Below are 17,751 nucleotides of genomic sequence, written 5' to 3'. Positions count from 1 at the left end.
CACTTCGGCAGCCAGGTACTCGAGGACGGCCGCGAGGTAGACGGGAGCGCCCGCTCCGACGCGCTCGGCGTAGTTTCCCTTGCGCAGGAGACGGTGGATATGGCCCACGGGGAACTGGAGACCCGCGCGGCTGGAACGCGTCTTGCTCTTGCCCTTCGCCTTGCCGCCTTTGCCGCGTCCGGACATGCTGGTGCTGTTGATGCGTAGACTGAGTAGCAACGACTTGCACAGTGGCGATCTGTGAGCGATTTGAGCCGTGCTCGTAGCGCCTTCGCCGCTCTCGCCGCCGCCGGTCCCAAAGGAAAGCGCGAGGGAAAGGGAGAGAAGCCGCGCGGACCAATGGCGAGCGCGGCTTTCCGAGGTCGCGTGAACACCACCCTGCCGCGATAAAAACGCGGCGCGCGCGACCGGTCGCGAGTTCCTTCTGCGCCTCGGACACCTTCGAACGTCTATCGAACTCAACGAACCTCCATGCCGCCCGTGTTCTGCACCCACGACCGCGCTCTCGAGCGTAGCCCTTTTTAGGGCTCCCAAGGGGTCATACACAGTCGGAGGTCCTAGCGTCCACTGCTTTTTCCACTGCACTGAGGATGTCAGTCTCTGACAACCCAGTGCAGGGGCCACGTGGCCCCACCTCACCACACTCGCCGGCGCTCAAACTGCTTCTTGCGGAAGCGAGACGCCAGTTTTGCGCCACTACGGCAAACGAGGCACAACCTGCCAAGGCTGCTGCCCCATCCCCGAGGTTCCTATGTTCCGGAACCTGCAGGGATATTGCACCAGCGGCAACACAGCGACGACGACGCAGCCGTGCTGCCCCGGATAACGTTGACGACGGCGGAGACACCACCGGCATCGAGAGCGACGACGAGACTGCCAGCTCGCGCCGCTCTAGCAGCTGCCCGCCTTCCTGCTCGTACTCGTCGAGCAGCAGCAAAGACAGCCAGATGACCCTGGCCACGGATTCTATTAGAAGCCGTTCCCCATCGCCCAGCGCGCAAGGAGAAAGCGTCGGCATCCCCGCTTATGCCGAGCGAGGCACTGAAGCCGTGTTGGCCGTGCTTACTCGAGCGCCGCATGAGCCCGCGGTCGCCCTCGCCGAGGCGAGCACAAACGCGGCCACGAGCGACGCTCCCGAGAGCTGCCCGACAGCGCATGCGCCGCCAAATGACGTCACGGACACGCGAAGCGAAGCCCCGCCTCCACCCGCGGAGCCTCCTCGCCCCGGCGCGAAGCAGCCCAACACCTCCTAGACTAGAAGGCCGGAGTGCTCGGCGAGTGACGTCACGGGCAAGAGGCCATCGGCACGCTCGGGGATACGGGTTCAGTGAAGGGATCGCGGCTTGGTTCACCTAGCAGCCGTATGCTTTTATTGACCACTCCACACGTTTTCTTTAGTCGAAACTGCGGAATGAGCAGCAGGCACCTTACAAAGCATTTATTTAGAGGCACAGATACAAAACAGCTTTGTAAAGCTTGTGCATGTATTGATGCCAGAAGCTTTTATAGCATCGCGCTTTGTCGTCTTTGTAATGTACGTTTTTTGTGAATTATTATTATTATTTATTATACCCCATACTTCATGCCTATTACTTCAAGTAAATTGAATCCATAAAAGCCTCTCCTTCCGTATTTTGTACTTGTGGTTTTTACGGCACGGCAATGACGAATGTAATGCACTCGATTAGCTTCACAATTGCGTATGAACAATTTTATTGGGGACACATGTATTTATTACAATCTAGATTATGGTCAAACGAATAATTTCGCTTTCCACGCACTAATTACCGCAGTCCACTAATTTACAACAACTCAAATGAGTTTAGAAATGGGATATAAAACATTTGTGCAGCTATTTACACGAAAACAGCTGCCTTATTGCGCAGAATTTCAGCTTTTCTCTTCCTTGCATTAGCATTGGCATCCAATATTTTGTCATTCATCTTGCAGCAGTAGTACATTAATAAAATATTCGTGCTACACCACAAAAGGTGCCTTAGCACAAATTCAGATTTATGTCAATCCGCGTAGGCGTCGAACTGTGAGGAATCATCACTTTCTATAAATGCACTTGCTGTAATTGAGCAATTAACGTTTCCGTATTTTTCAAAAGTTACTATTTAAAGAAGTTCTGAACATCTTACCCTGGAGTGCGCTAATACAATGAAGTCTGCACGTGGTAGCGCCCTAATCCAGACACTCTGGGCTTCTTAATCTTGCGGAAACTATTTTTCTGCCTTGATTTGTACATGTAATTGCTCCGGCAATTGGGCACGCAGCACTTATTAGGCATATCTTGGCATGGCACTCCACATTCCGGGGCAATGAAGACTCGCGGTACACACAATCGCAAGCACAGCACAAGTGTTGAGACTACATGCACTGGTCCCATCTAGAAAAAAAATGTGCGTTCGGAAGCATGCAATAGCATGGCCGAGCATGCCGGGACTTGTTTAACCCCGAAGCTTTTCAAGGAGCGCCGGGGCTCCTGGAACTAATTGAATTGTTGTCGCCGCTTTCGTCCCCTCGGTCTTCTCCGAATAGCCAGGGTTAACCATTGTATATCTTCCGCGCTTCATTTTCAAAACTGGTGCGCCGCTCGTAGCTTCGTAGCACGCTGCACGGAACTTCTATGTTGGCCTCTTGTGCGTGACATCGCTCAAGGGGAGAGGGTCAGCCAGAAGGCCTTAAGTTCTCTAGAGGGTGTTGAGCAGCCGCCACCCGTGGAGCCTCCTCGCCCCAGCGCGAAGCAGCCGGGCAAGAAAAAACAACACAGCAGGCGTAAGCGCCGCAACATGCGCTCGGTGACGATCACCACCGTCGCTACCGGTGGCGTACGATCAAGCACCCCTGCGACAGCAGAAGACACCGCACCGGCCGCTGAGGGACGGGAAACTGTCCTCTACAGACCACTGGCAAGAAAGGCCCACTTTCTTGCGGCATCGCGCGACGCGATTGCCGCTTTTCTTGCCGGTGTTCCAGGCACCCATCGAGTGCGGCCGAACCTTCGGCGGAACGTCGTAGCCATCGACGCGCTGCCCGGCACGGACCTCTCCGCACTACTCGCCGTCCTGGTGATATGCGACGTGCCTGTCAAGGGGAAGGCACTCATTGCCGACTCCTGCACGGGCACGCTCTTCAACGTGGACCCGGCGATCGATGGGCCTTCCATACTTGAGGGGCTCGAGTCCCGGGTGCCCGTTCTCGCCGTCACCAGGAGCGGCGATGTGGCAACCCTCCGCTTCGCTGGCAGAGACGTGCCGGAAGAGGTCCACCTCTTCAGACACCGCCGTGTCGTGCGCCCGCAGCTGCCGCGGCCGTTGCAGTGCGGTCGATGTGGTCTGTTCGGCCACGCCACAGCGACCTGCTCCCGCGACCCACGCTGTCTGCAGTGCGCGGGGTCGCACGCGACGAGCGCCTGCACTTCAAAGCGGACCCGCTGCATTAATTGCCGGGGCCGCACGAGTCAGCAGAGCCACGCTGCCCCAACTGGCAGCTCGAGCGACGGGTGGCGAGCATACTCGCGAGAACCGTCCCGTGCATCACGCGCCGACAAGCCTTGGTTCTCGCGAGGAGCAGTGCCCCTGCAGCGCTGAACCGGCAGCCGGCCACCACTACAGGACAGCGCACCCCCGAGCCACGACCATCGCCGACGGTTCAGCCGGGACGCTCCTTTCGCGACGTGTTAGCCGGCAACACAGCGCCGCAGCCAGTCGCCGAGAGCAGCCCTGCACAGCCCCACAGTGCGACAACACCCGACGCACGTGACCTCGTTATAACGACGCTCGCGTCGGCATTGCGTGCACTTTTGGAATCGGTACCTGCCGACTCGCCAGCGCGTCACATGTGTGTGGCAGCTCTGGGAATGCATGACGCCCTGATCCAGCATGGCTAGCACACCAGTGGAGCAACGGCCGCGCATCTGTCAATGGAACGTTCGTTCGATGCGCCGCCGTCATCCAGAGCTGGCGGATGGGGCTCTGTCGGACGGATGCGACGTGCTTGCTTTGCAAGAAACCCACGTTCGCCCGGGAGAGCTCAACCTGCCAGGCTTCGTCAGCTACCACAGTGCTGCTAGCTGCGAGCAGGCGTCATGCAAGGCCATTCCGTGTACCGATTCCGCTCATCCGGCTGGGCGATCTCGCGCGTCACTTTACGTACGCGCTGAGCTCCCTCAAGCCGTGGTGAGTGTGGACGATTTGCCGTGCACGGGCGTCGAGTGAGTGGCGGTGACCGTACGAATCGGAACAACCGACACGTGCGTCGCGAGTGTTTACGCGTGCTGCGGCGGCCTCTGGGACGAGGAGCTGATCGTCCGGCTGTCGCAACGGGTGCCCGGTGATCTCGTTGTGTGCGGGGATTTTAACTCCCACAACACCGCGTGGGGCTCAAGCCACACGGACAGTAGCGGCCGCGACCTGCTTGACGCCATCCAGCGGGCGGCTCTGCTCGTAGCCAACACGGGCTGCGTTACTTTCACCCGTCGTGGTTCCGAGGGAAGTGTGTTGGACCTCTCGCTAGTGTCGGAGCGCTGCCACTACACCTGGCGCCGCAGCCCCGACATGCGAGGGTCCGACCACTACCCAATCCACCTCGAGCCCCGCCACGCCGCCCACCTACCGACGCGCGCATACAGTGTTGTGAATTGGCCGCGATTCCGGGAACTGTGTGCTATAGTGCCAGTCTCGGAGGGCGGCCTCTTTTTCGAACACATCGCGCGGTGCGCGCGAGCCGCGTCGACTCGCTGTGTTGTGCCGGCCGGGACGCCCGTTCCCGACATGAAACAGTTGAACATCCGTGCTGTGCGTCGCAGAGCCGAGAGGATAGCGCTGCGCTCGGTTAAACGCGAGCATTGGACGCTATACAACCGCCTCGACGCGGTATGCCGTCGCCACGCGTAGCAGCGCCGCAACGCCAGCTGGTCCAGCCTCTGCTCGTCGCTGGAACGGGCGAGTGTGCGATCAAGCCCGTGGCGAATCCTGGGAGCGATCCTGCGGCCCCGCGTGCCGCGCTGCCCCGCCCTCTCCATCGCCGTGGCGCGTGGCATCACCAACGGGCAGCTGGCCGAGCTGCTCGCAGAGACTTTCTGCCCGCCTCCCACCATCCGTGCACCAGCGCCGTACGTGCTGCAGCCGCAACCGCATCCAAGGCGAGAGCTGCTTGCCCCGGAGCGCTACTTCCCAACGGCCGGGATCCTCGAGGACATCAGGGCGCTGTGCGATGCTCACTTCACTATCGGTGAGCTTCGCACAGTGCTCACATCGAGGAAACGCCGGTCAGCACCAGGTTCCGATGGCGTCACATATCAGATGCTTAGGAACCTGGATGGTGACCAGCTCCTGCTGCTGCTCGACGCCTACAACAACGTCTGGCGAACTGGCTGCATCCCGGACGAGTGGAACGAGGCGGTGGTCGTCCCGCTGCTCAAGGCTGGCAAGGCAGCCAGCAACCCTGCTTCGTACCGGCCCGTTTCGCTCACCTCCGCCGCTGGCAAGGTGCTCGAGGCCATGGCGCTGCGGCGGCTCGAGTGGATTACGGCGGCACTCGACACCTTTGCGGCGGAACAGAGCGGCTTCCGGCGACTCCGGGCCACTGTGGACTGCCTGGCCGATGTGATCACCACGCTGGAGACAGCGAAACGCCGGGGCGAGGCGGGCTACCTCGTCCTCCTCGACGTCGAGAGCGCCTTCGACCGTCTGCCGCACACTACCATCATGGACGCACTCGATGCGCTCGGAGTGTGCGGTCGAATGCGGAGCTACGTAGCGGCGTTCCTCGGCGGCCGGACGATGCGGGTGCGCGTGAGGGGAGCGTTCAGTCGGCCGCGTGCGGTTGGGACAGGAGTGCCACAGGGCAGTGTGCTTAGCCCATTCCTGTTCAACCTCGCGCTGGCTCGCATCCCCGACTACATTCCCCAGTTCCCGACGCACGAGGTTCGCATCGCGATGTACGCGGACGACATCGCGTTGTTCGCGAGCGGCCCCACCAGTGTCGGCTATGCGGTGCGTGCTTGTGTACAGTGCGCGCTGGATGGGGTCGACGCCTACATCAGCGGGATCGGCCTCACCCTCTCGGCAGCCAAGACCAAGGCGCTCATCGTACACCCAAAGTACGAGGGGCAGTACAACACGCCGCGCTTCACCCTCAAGGGAGTACTGCTTCCGTGGGAGAAGCGTGTTCGCTACTTTGGTCTTGTGATAGACCGGCGGCTCAATTGGTGTGATGCAGTGGCTGCTATGCGGAAAGGTGTCGCGCAGGTGGCGGGCGCCGCACGCTCCCTGCTTGCTCGTGGCCAAGGATGCTCGCCGACCCTCGCGCTGCGCCTGTACAACTCCGTGGCCTCGGCGCGGATCCTGTACGCGTTGCCCCTGGCGGACCTGCAGCCGACGCAATGGACGGTGATGGACGCGGATCACCGAGCCGTCGTACGCCAGTTCCTGTGCCTCCCGCGGTCTTCGCAGTGCGGCGCTACTCTCGCCGAGGCGGGGGAGACGCCCATCTCTCTCCGTGCCGAGGGGCGGGCCCTCAACGACGTGGAGCGCTTGCATCGCTCTCGGCACGGCCAGCAGCTGATCGACCGGCTGCACTCTCTCCCGAGCTCCGGCATGGGCCGCCGCGTGGCCGAGTTCTCCAACCTGGTACGGGGCGGCGCCACAAGCGCATGGCTCGCTCCGCCCCCGCATCGAGAGCGTCGTCTGCTCATTCGCACGACCATCCCTGGCGTTCGAGGCAAGCGCAACACACCGATTTGCGCCTTGCAACAGGAGACGGCTGCAGCCATCAATGAGCAGCTGGCCGGCCGGGTGCTCGTGTTTACCGACGGCTCGGTCTTGCGGGACGGCGGGGCTGCTGCCGCGTGCGTCTCTCCTTCAATCCCGGCGCAGAGTCAGTGCCGCGTGTTGAGCGCGGTCTCATCGACACACGCGGAGCTGGCGGCCGTCGACTTGGCGGCCGAGCTGATCTACCGACGGCGCATCCCTGCGGCGGCCATCCTGACAGACTCCCGCGCGGCGCTGCACATGCTGGCCAGGGCCGACCAGGGACCCCCGCTGATTCAGCGCCTCCTACGCAAGATGCACGGCGTTTGCGAGCAGGGATGCGACCTCATTCTGCAGTGGGTGCCTGCCCACATCGGCATACACAGGAACGAGGAAGCGGACCGGCTCGGGAGGGCCGCCCACACGGCGTCGGTGCCTCGATCGCTCGTCGTGACTCCCTTCGATGTCGCCCGTCACACTGTGGCGGGCATGTTGCGAGCGAGACACCCGGACGCCCGCGTCGCCAGTGGCAACCCGCCGAAGCTGCTGCCACGCACGGGACTTCACAGACGAGACCGGGCGCTGCTGCTTCGACTCCGCATCGGCTGCTACCGCACCGCAGCAAGGACGCACCGCTTGCAAGGTACGGGGAGCCCCTTCTGCCTCAAGTGCGCCGATGTGGAGGACTTAGAGCACGTGCTTTTACGGTGCCCAGAGTACTTGGTGCAGCGTGACACGCTCACGAGCGCCTACCGCCGCCTTGGCCTGCCGTGCGACAGTACCGATGCGCTTCTGTTCCCGGCGGCGCATTCATCAGTGACCGGGCGTGCCTTCGCGGCGCTGCTCGATTTGTTGGACGGCGCCGAACTGTACGAGCGGCTGTAGCCCCCGCGCCTTCCTGACGTGCCTTACCGCTGGGCTATCTCTCACTTCTATACTCTGTTTTCTTCGCCACCCTTTTCATCCCTCTCCCCTCACCCGTACAGCGCCGTGGAGGTGCCCTCGCACGAGAGGCAGTAACAGCGCTGTACTTATCTCTCCCTTTTCCCCGTTAAAACCACTCACACACGACCGGTCGGGCGTATTCCGATCTCGTTTGCTCGGCTACTGACAACAACACTGCGATGCCTCCCCAGCCCAGCGGTAAGGCCGTGAAGAAGGCCGGCAAGGCGCAGAAGAACGTGCGCGCCACCGACAAGAAGAAGAAGCGCCGCAGGAAGGAGAGCTTCTCGATCTATATCTACAAGGTGCTGAAGCAGGTGCACTCGGACACTGGAGTCTCCAGCAAGGCCATGTCTATCATGAACAGCTTCGTGAACGACATCTTCGAGCGTATCGACGCGGAGTCGTCCCGTCTGGCTCACTACAACAAGCGCTCGACCATCACGAGCCGGGAGATCCAGACTGCCATGCGTCTGCTGTTGCCCGGCGACCTGGCCAAACACGCCGTGTCTGGCCAGCTCTGTCTGTGGTCAGGTGTCTGCTACGCCTACTTTGGGCAGCTCTCAAGGGTCACCACTCAGTCCACTGCTGTGGAACATTGTCATCTACGGATTGCTTGACCTCCCCTTTCCACCGGACGTGGTTGCGCAGGCCTATGCAGATGACACTGTCATAGTCCTCTCTGCAGACAATCGTCGCGCTTTAGAATCCAAGGTAGCTCTTACTCTTAATCTTATCTCGACCTGGGCACAGCGTACGAAACTCTCCATTAGTACCGACAAATCTTCCTGTTTATACTTCCCCAATAGCCACTCTGCTTCCTCTTCCCGCACCCGTCTTCTCATAGTTCGTTTTAATGGCTTTCCCCTCAAATTTCAGTCGAACATTAAAATTTTTGGGGTCATCTTTGACACCCACCTAAACTTTAACGCTCATTTAACGCATCTCCGTACAAAAGCAGACCTTCTCTCTTCCCGTCTTCTCCTGCTCGTTCGCATGCATTATTCGATGGGCCCTTCCGCTCTCCGTCTCCTCTATAATCAGGTTTTACTTCCGTCCATCACTTATGCTTCTCCCGTCTGGTGGCCAACGTTTCCTACTTCACAGTCTAAAATCAAAATATCCTCTATCCAACGTACCCTTCTGCTCCCAATCACCGGTGCCTTCCGCACGACGCGTACATCGTCGCTTCAGGTTCTGGCTAACACACCACCGCTCCATATTGAATTAGACCGTCTAAACGCCTACTTCTCTTTATTTGCACTCAAAGCGCTCACATTTTATGGCCCTGACTCCTACCATCCGGCGCTTGTTAACTACTTTATGAACCCTTGGGACTTTCATCCAAGCATGAAATCTCGTTTTACCCATTCCCGCCTTCAAGATGTACCCTCTGTAATCACTATGCCGGCCTATCATCTGTATACCGACGGCTCCTACTCTTCCCAGTCTGCTGGAGCCGCTTTCGTACTTTATAGTCCAACAGGCCACATCACCAAAGTTGGAAAATTTAAACTTTTTGGTTCCACTTCATCTTATGCTACCGAAACAGCTGCTTTACTGGAGGCATTAGCCTATATACAGACTTTGCCCCATTTCATCCCTCTCCACATCTACACCGATTGCTTGTCCATACTCACTGCATTGAATACTTCACGACAACAAATCCCTCTGTCAGGCAAATCAAGCAGCTCCTTCAGTTCATCTCTAACCGGCGACGGGTATCTCTTTTCCATGTACCGGCACACCAGGGCATCGAGGGAAACGAGATGGCGGATCCCTCGCCAACTCCGCCGCCTCCCATGGTGTTTCTCGAACCCTCCTTGTCGCTCCCTCCTCTATCAAATCAAGGATGCGTGCCTATTCCTTCGCCCAGTGGAATGCTCACTGGGCGCGAGAGAATAGCGACACTGCACTCTTTCAATGGATAAAAAACGTCAGTCGCATTCCCTCTTTCTTTCCACCTTAAAGACCCATTGTCCACCTCACCTCCGCTCATGGCCGCTTCCCTTTCTATTATTTCCGCTTTCACCTTTTATCCCACAGTAAATGTGCCTGTGGTAATCCTTGCACAGACTTGCTTCACTACTTCAATGACTGTACCCTTACATCTCACATTGCTAATCCCCTTAAAGAGAATCTCCCCTCTACCATTACACCTGATCGTTACCTCTCCTTTCTTACAGATCAAAGAAAGCGCGCACTTCTTATTCGTCTATATCGAATCATTTCATCGTTCACTTTCCCGGACTCCTCCTAATTCTTTCTACCTTTTCCTTCATCGGTTTCCTTTCCCTCTCCTCTTTCCCTGTCTCCACTTTATATCCCTCCCACCTTGCCCTTCGCCTTTCGTCTTATAGTGTCCTTGGTTATGCCAACTAAGGTGGAGCTTGTCTCCGGGGACACTATAGATGGAATGGCTGCTTTCTTCTTTTGGCAGTTTAGCTCCTCTTCCCATCCTTCTCTGTGCCCTAGATACCCCTTCTCAACCTGCCTGACAGCATTTTCAGCTTTCTTGCAGATCTTCCATTGACCTGCAGTCCAGTGGATTCTGCAACCCCACTGCTGCCTGATGTCAAGTCACCCCTACCGGAACCATCCGGTTATGCAAATACTCCTCCTGGCCGGTGCAGTCTGGTCTACTGGAAACTCTGCACCGCTTTTCGGAACCCTGATGGACCTGCTGGCCTCCTTGGACCATGCTCTCTTAAGACGTCCTAGTTCCTTTTCCCCCTTTTCCTCCTACGAAATAAAAAATTGGACGGAACGAGACCTCACCCATCCCACGCTGATGCAGACAAGTCCTCCGCCGTCCTATCCCCTCCTGTTACGCATCAACATTCTCTGTTGGTTTACCTCGGTTTTTTTCTTAATAATTGGCTTTACTTCAAATTACATTTTGGGTTTCCACCCCTCTTCATTTACTTTTGATTGGCTTAAAGCTGCTATACCTTGGTGGTGCGGGTTTGCCTCATTTTTGTTTAGGTTATTTTTGTTTTACGAGGGGCTCAAAATACGCCGTGTCGGAGGGCACCAAAGCCGTCACCAAGTACACCAGCTCCAAGTAGGCGACCGAGCGCTCGTCCGCGCAGCCAACACCCAACGGCTCTTCTCAGAGCCACCCAAAGTGTCTGCATTGGCATTGGGATGTAGTGAGAATCTCGACAATTCCGTCCGTTCCCTCTGTTCCACGCTTCCTCGTTTACACACACCCGGCGCGCGCTGTCACATTCTCATTGCGACAGCGCGTGTGCTGAAAGTTTTGTATCAGAACGCCATGCGCGCAGCACAACACACACAAAAAGGGACTCTCACGGGCCATTAGGCCCGTGAGAGTCCCTTTTATATGATATATGCACTTTTATATATCCCTTGTATAGATATATGCACTGCATATATCTCTCAGCTCGTGAAATCCTAATCGACGCCTTGGACTCCCCATAGCCCGTCCTGAGGACTTTCTGTTTCCTAGGGGTTTTGCGGTTTTACTCAAGAGAGCCTTCCCAGCTCTCATTGAGTTCTTTGAGTCGTCGAACCTTGCCACGCTGCCATAAGCCCCGTTTCACGCTTCTTTCTCTCTCTTTTTTTTCTTCTTCACGGCCTTCCGCTCGTCCTCTTTAATCTTTTTTTCTCTTGGCTCCTTTATTCTCCTTACCCTCCCCCGTGCAGTACTGTTGAGGTGACCTCCTAAGCGAGAGACAGCTACGGTACTGCACTCTTCTCTTCTTTTACCATTTCGACGGCACTTGCTACTGCTTCTTGTTTTCAAACACGCGGCGTGCGCGGTCGGACAGCGCGTGTGGTACAGCTTTTGCAGCAGAACCGCACGGAACGCCATGGGGCTCAGCACAACAACACACACAGAGCAAGTATGGGGCGCGTGAGGCGACACTGCGCGAGCGGCCACGTTCGCCTGCATACACTAATTACCACGGCGCGTGTTTCACACACCGAGGATGATGAGGCGGTCGTTGCTACACATTTACTTAATTCTGATGTAGCGCAACATTTAAAAGCAGGCAGCCGTCATCCCTCCTTTTTTTTCTTTTTAACGTTTTGTTTCTTCTTGTCGTTCGACGCGCTTTTGCGGGCCCTGAGGTGTGTCTCTATGGCTGCTAGAACTAATGCCCTCTCGGCGGCCGCCCGCACGTATGCAGCAGTGCTCCGGACTGAAATTCAGAGCCGCATTGCTGTAGCGGTGGCTGGCGAGCGGAAATGGGTGCGCACGTTCACGAAGCAGCACTGCCTAAGGGGAAATTTTACACTGTTATTACAAATGTAGTACCTTGAAGTGGGAAAAGAGATGCGCGCGCTCTCCGCATGCTGCATAGCTAGCGGTTTCGCGCGCGCCCTGCGTAGCTGCCTTCGTACGGGCGATGGGAGAGGGAGGAGTAAGGAGCGGCGCCAACAGTCCCCTCGCTCTCTTCCGTCCCCTAGAATGCTGAATTGGGCTCGCGCGCGCGTCTTAGGCTGATTTCGCTGACGTTATCTACGAGCCTACATAAGCTATCGCGACGAAATTTGACGGTCGTGTAGGCACCAGTCAGCGGTGCCGGCGTGCGAAATTTGAAACGCCTGAGGCCAACAGAGCATGAACGCGCCCTGTTTCGCGACTAGTGATCAAGTGAACGATGTTGGCGTGGCGGAGTTTGAAGCTGTGCGCACGGTGTGCTTTGCGGCAATGACCAGGGTGCACTTGAAAGCGTAGCCGAGCTACCGGTGAATAGAACGAGTAATCATAATTATGAGAACACAATAAACTTGTTCCTGGGGCGCGACACGAGCAGTGGGTACGTGCAACATAGCACAATAACATTGTTGACACGTTTGTTTTTCTCTTGGCGAGTTGAGCAAAAGAAGGGAGGCGGGTTGAACATCAGCCTACGTTGCAGTCAGAAATGCCAAAAAGAAACAACATAAGAAAAAAAAGAGTAAACTCCGCGATTGTGTTGCGAAACCACTTGTCTTGAACTCAGTGCGTGGCCTAAGCAGGGCTCAGTGCTGCCACCCGCGACTCACTCGCGAAGAGAGGCCGCGCTGCCCCTGAGCCAATCGGCGCGCGTTTCACCTCCTCGCCCTTCGGCGCGGCTTCCTCGCTCAGTCGCGGCGCAAGGATGCGGCATTCGCTTTCCTGACTCGCTTCGAAGCAGCAGCGATTCGCTTTCCTGACTCGCTTCGAAGCAGCAGCAGGCATTCGCTTTCCTGACTCGCTTCGAAGCAGCAGCACATTCGCTTTCCTGACTCGCTTCGAAGCAGCAGCAGATTCGCTTTCCTGACTCGCTTCGAAGCAGCAGCAGATTCGCTTTCCTGACTCGCTTCGAAGCAGCCGCAAGAGAATTCGCTCTCCTGATTGATACGAGTAGCAGCAATAGATCCGCTTTCCTGACTCTCTAAGGACCGGCAACAGAGCACAACATGGATTTCGCCTCACCCGGAGAGCGCCCGCCGCGCGTTCGCCACCGTCGCCACGCCAGTCTAAGCTTGGTGACACTCGGCCCCGCGTCACTGGACGAACTCCGGTCAAGGGAAGACCTTGAAATCCGTGCCACACGCATGCTGGGCCAGTGGCTCAAACACCGCGCCACCACCATTACTCCACCCACGGTTTCCCCACCACATGAGGACACCCCAGAAAACGCCATGAACCCGTCAGCCCCCGAGGTAGCCTTGGAGCCTCCCGCGGACGCTGTTCAAGCACACGAGGAGCCCCATACCTCGATCCCCCTACGTTCCTCTGACGACGAGGATATGGACCTGTCGAGCTCGAGAAAGCGAGCTCGCGAAACGGAGAGCGACGACGACGAGCACACCACGCGTCGTAAGCAGCCGCTGAGCGCTCTCCCTACCTCGGAGCTGCACGTTGCAGCCAGCAGCCACGTGGGGCAAGGAGACCAGGGCAGCGACATTTTGCCAACCTCCCGCGAAACAGCTGCGAGTCTCTCCCTTTTGGCCCACCAAGGAGCCCCTCCGGAAAGCGCGGGCGCCATCTCTCGGCGTCCCGACGAGGCGACAGCCACCTGCTTCGCGCCTCCTCCGAACGAGGGCGCCCCTGGCCCCGCCCCCAATGCGCCGTCTGCTCCCGATGGCGGCGCGCCCCTCGCAGCGTCGTCTGCTAGCATTCTGGCTGCTCGCGAGAACGATGCTGCCGCGATGGAGCTCGAGGACGAAGGCCCCATCGGCTCGTCGCAGCAGGGCCCCGAGCACACTGCGGCGCGATTCCTTAAGGACCCGCCACGCCAACCTGCCCCGCTACCGAAGCGAAAGGGGAAGAAGCACCACAAAGCTCCTGCCACTGCCTCGCCTTCATCTCCCGATGCTTCGGACGGCTCGCGGCGCCCGCCCGCCAACCCTCTCAACCCCAGCGTGCCTGTAGCAGCCGTACCGAGGAATTCACCACCCGCCAGCGAGCCAACCTCAGACGGCTTCACCCTCGTGCAGTCGAGGGGGGACAGGCGGCGTGCGAGGGCCGTGGAGACTGCTGCACTCCCAGTGGACCCTGCGGTCATCGGTACGGTGCTGTTCCGTTCCTCGGCACCCGGCGGAGCCTTCCGGGGAGCACCGCGCCTCGCACTCGCTGCGGCCCTCTCTTCACGGCCCGGGGTATCAGCGGTGCGAGTCAACCACAGGCGCAACATCGTCGCCGCTGATACCACCACCCACGAGTGCCTAGAAGGGCTGCTCAAGCTCACCGAGCTGCACGCGATCCCCGTGACTGCTCGACTACCGGCTGAGCGTGGAAAGAGTACCGGCTTTCTACACGGGGTGAACGGGCTGCCTGCTGACGCGGACCTGCTGGGAGCAATCGAATCCAGCGTTCCTGTGCTGTCGGCGCATCTGGACGGGAGCACCGCCACCCTCCGTTTTGCGGGACCGGTCCCCCCTGAGCATGTTCGCGTGCTCAAACTCGGCTTCAGGTTGAGGCCAGCCAGGCCCCGTCCAGTGCAGTGCCGGCAGTGCGGCCGCTTCGGGCACGTCCTAGAGTCATGCCAATGGCCGAGCGACTGCATCTCATGCGGCAAAAACCACGCGGCGAGCGTCTCCTGCCAGACCATCCGATGCAGAAACTGCGGGGGCCCCCACAGAGCAGACACTCCCGCTTTTCCCAAGTGGCAGGAAGAACGGAGGGTGGCCACGATCATGGCTTCATCCACCTCGGCACTGTCAAGGCGCGCTGTAAGGGCAGCAGTTCGCGAGGAGCAGCGTCCTCCTCACCCGCGACGCGGTCCTACGCCAGTGCACTGAAGGGCTCCAGCCCTGCACCGAGGCGCCCAGTACCAGCGCCGCGTGCTTCCCAACGCCAGCCCACACAGGAAGCCGCCGCCCCACGTGCCCAGACCACTGTGGATCAGCTGCTAGCAAATCTGCTACTCACCATGCAAGCAGTCAGCACTATGCTACCAGCTGACCACCCGCTCCGGACCATCTGCCTGCACGCAGTGGCTAGCCAACAGCCACACAACCAGCAGGGCTAGTCGCAATGCCAAACATCGGCCGCGCATCCTGCAGTGGAATGTGCGTTCGCTGCACCGGCGTCACGCGGAATTAGCCGCACACCTACTCCTGCACGAGTACGACGTACTCGCGTTGCAGGAAACATACACGCGCAACGGAGACTGCAGCCTACCGGGTTTCGTGGGCTACCACAGCGCGACCACCTGCGAGCTACGGACTTGCGCGAACGTGCCGTGTTGTGACCCGCTACACCCGCCTGGTCGCTCCCGCGCGTCTGTTTACATCCGTGCGAGCCTTGCTCAAGCCGTCGTTCGAGTGGCCGACATCGTCCCTGCTTCCGTGGAGTGCGTGGCTGTGACTGTGCGCGTTGGGGGGACCGACACTTGTGTCGCCAGCGTGTCTGTGCAGCCCGTACGACAGTGGAATACGGCCTTCATCTCGAGCCTCATCGCGCGCATCGGTGGCGACTGTGTCGTGTGCGGTGATTTTAACTCTCACCACACGGTATGGGGCAGCGCCCACAGCGATCCGAGTGGCAGGGACCTGCTGAACTGCATCAATTCAACGGGCCTGCTAATCCTGAACACTGGCAGTCCCACTTTTGTTCGTCGGAGGGTACACAGGAGTGCAATAGACCTGTCGCTCGTGAGCGAGCGCTGCCACTACGAGTGGGTCCGCAGCCCTGACACGCAGGGATCGGATCATTGCCCTATTTCCCTCGACCCGCTCGGCTTCAACCGCGCAAGAATGTGTACGTATCGCGTCACGGACTGGTCCAAGTTCCGATCACTCTGCGCCACATCCCCTCCCGCGAACACAGATTTCGTCACGCATATTTCAAGGTGCGTGAACGCCGCCACCAAATCGTGCGTGGTGCCTGCTGGAACGCCGGCCCCCGATATGAAGCTCCTCAACTTGCACGCTGTCCGTCGTCATGCCGAACGCCGTGCCATCAGAAGCGACAAGGTGGAACACTGGTCGATATATAACCGCCTTGACGCTGCATGCCGCCGTCACGCCAGGCATCGCCGAAACCAGAGCCTTTGTGTGTCGTTGGAGGATAGCCGCGACAAGTCGCGCCCTTGGCGCATTCTCGCTGCCCTCCTTCACCCGGAGATCCCCCGCCACCCTGCACTCTCCATCGCAGTAGCTCAGGGCTTGAGCACACAGCAACTGGCAGAACTATTCGCGGATTCCTTCGCGCCGCCGTTACCCGCTGCACGTCCCGTGAGTGCAGCCTGCGCACTCCCGCCGTACAAGGCTGAACTGCTCGCTCCCCTGCGCTATTTTCCTACGCGTGCAATTTTGGAACATATCGAGGTGTTGTGTTCGGCGGACTTTACACTGAGTGAGTTGCGAAGGGTGTTGAACACGCGTAAACGACGTTCCGCGCCTGGCGCCGACGGACTGACACATCAGGTCCTGAGGAACATCGATGCAGCGCAGCTCCCTTCACTGCTCGAGGCATTCAACAGTGTCTGGCGCAGCGGCATCATCCCTGCTGAGTGGAAGGAAGCGATCGTCGTGCCCATACTCAAGCGCGGCAAAGCGGCCACGAACACCAGCTCGTATCGTCCAGTGTCGCTTACCTCGGTAGCCGGCAAAACACTGGAGGCCATGGCTTTGCACCGCCTTGAGTGGATCGCTTCCGCCCTCGACGCTTTCGCCCCCGAACAGAGTGGATTCCGGCGACTGCGCTCAAGAGCGGACTCGCTCGCGGATGTTGTGGCTACACTCGAGGACGCGGCAAGTCGCCGTGAGGCTGGATATCTCGTGCTGCTTGACGTGCAAGGCGCATTCGATGGTCTGCCCCATACCACCATCACTCAAGCACTACGTGAGCTGCATGTCACCGGCCGCCTCTTCGACTACGTTGCGGCCTTCCTCAGTGACCGCATGCTCAGAGTCCGAGTTGGCAACGCGCTCAGCTCCACCCGAAGCGTGACTTCCGGCGTTCCACAGGGCAGCGTCATCAGCCCGTTTCTATTCAACCTCGCACTGGCAAGGCTTCCTGATTTTATTCCGAAGATCACAGCACACGAAGTTCGTGTGGCGATTTACGCCGACGACATTGCGCTGTTTGCGTGCGGGCCCACGGACCCCGGCTATCCAGTACGAGAGTCACTGCAGTCGGCGATGAACGCTGTGGATGAACACCTCGCCAGCATTGGGCTACAGCTCTCGGCATCAAAAACTGAGGCGCTGTTGGTGCATCCCCGCTCTCACGCGCGCTTCGTAGTACCGCCACTCGTCCTGCGTGGAAGCCCCCTCCCGTGGCAGAGAAAAGTGCGTTATCTCGGCCTCAACATCGACTGCCGCCTCAACTTCGACGCCGCTGTCTCCCAGCTATGCAAGGACTCGAAGAAGGTAGCCGGCGCCGCACGCTCCCTGCTCGCCCGTGGTCGTGGATGCACACCGCACCTTGCGCTCCGAGTCTACAACTCGGTAGCAACGTCGCGTGCGCTCTATGCACTGCCCATTACCAACGTCAGAGCCGCCAACTGGAGGGCGATCGATATGGAGCACCGCACCGTAATCCGCCAACTTTACGGGCTTCCTCGCAACTCGCAAGTGGGAGCAACTCTCGCCGAAGCGGGAG

At 58.8% G+C, this 17,751-nt stretch overlaps 1 protein-coding gene across 1 annotated transcript; it reads left to right on the top strand.

Moving 5' to 3' along the window:
• The first annotated feature begins 3,887 nt into the window (after positions 1–3,887).
• LOC142588571 (uncharacterized) lies at positions 3,888–7,643 on the top strand. Its single transcript, XM_075700409.1, has 2 exons — positions 3,888–4,055; positions 4,902–7,643. Exons 1-2 carry the CDS (start codon positions 3,888–3,890, stop codon positions 7,641–7,643), a joined length of 2,910 nt encoding a protein of 969 aa, XP_075556524.1.
• The last annotated feature ends 10,108 nt before the right edge of the window (positions 7,644–17,751 follow it).

This window comes from Dermacentor variabilis, chromosome 7, assembly GCF_050947875.1.
Source record: "Dermacentor variabilis isolate Ectoservices chromosome 7, ASM5094787v1, whole genome shotgun sequence".
Classification (NCBI taxonomy): domain Eukaryota; kingdom Metazoa; phylum Arthropoda; class Arachnida; order Ixodida; family Ixodidae; genus Dermacentor; species Dermacentor variabilis.
This window is presented reverse-complemented; position numbering and strand designations above follow the sequence as displayed.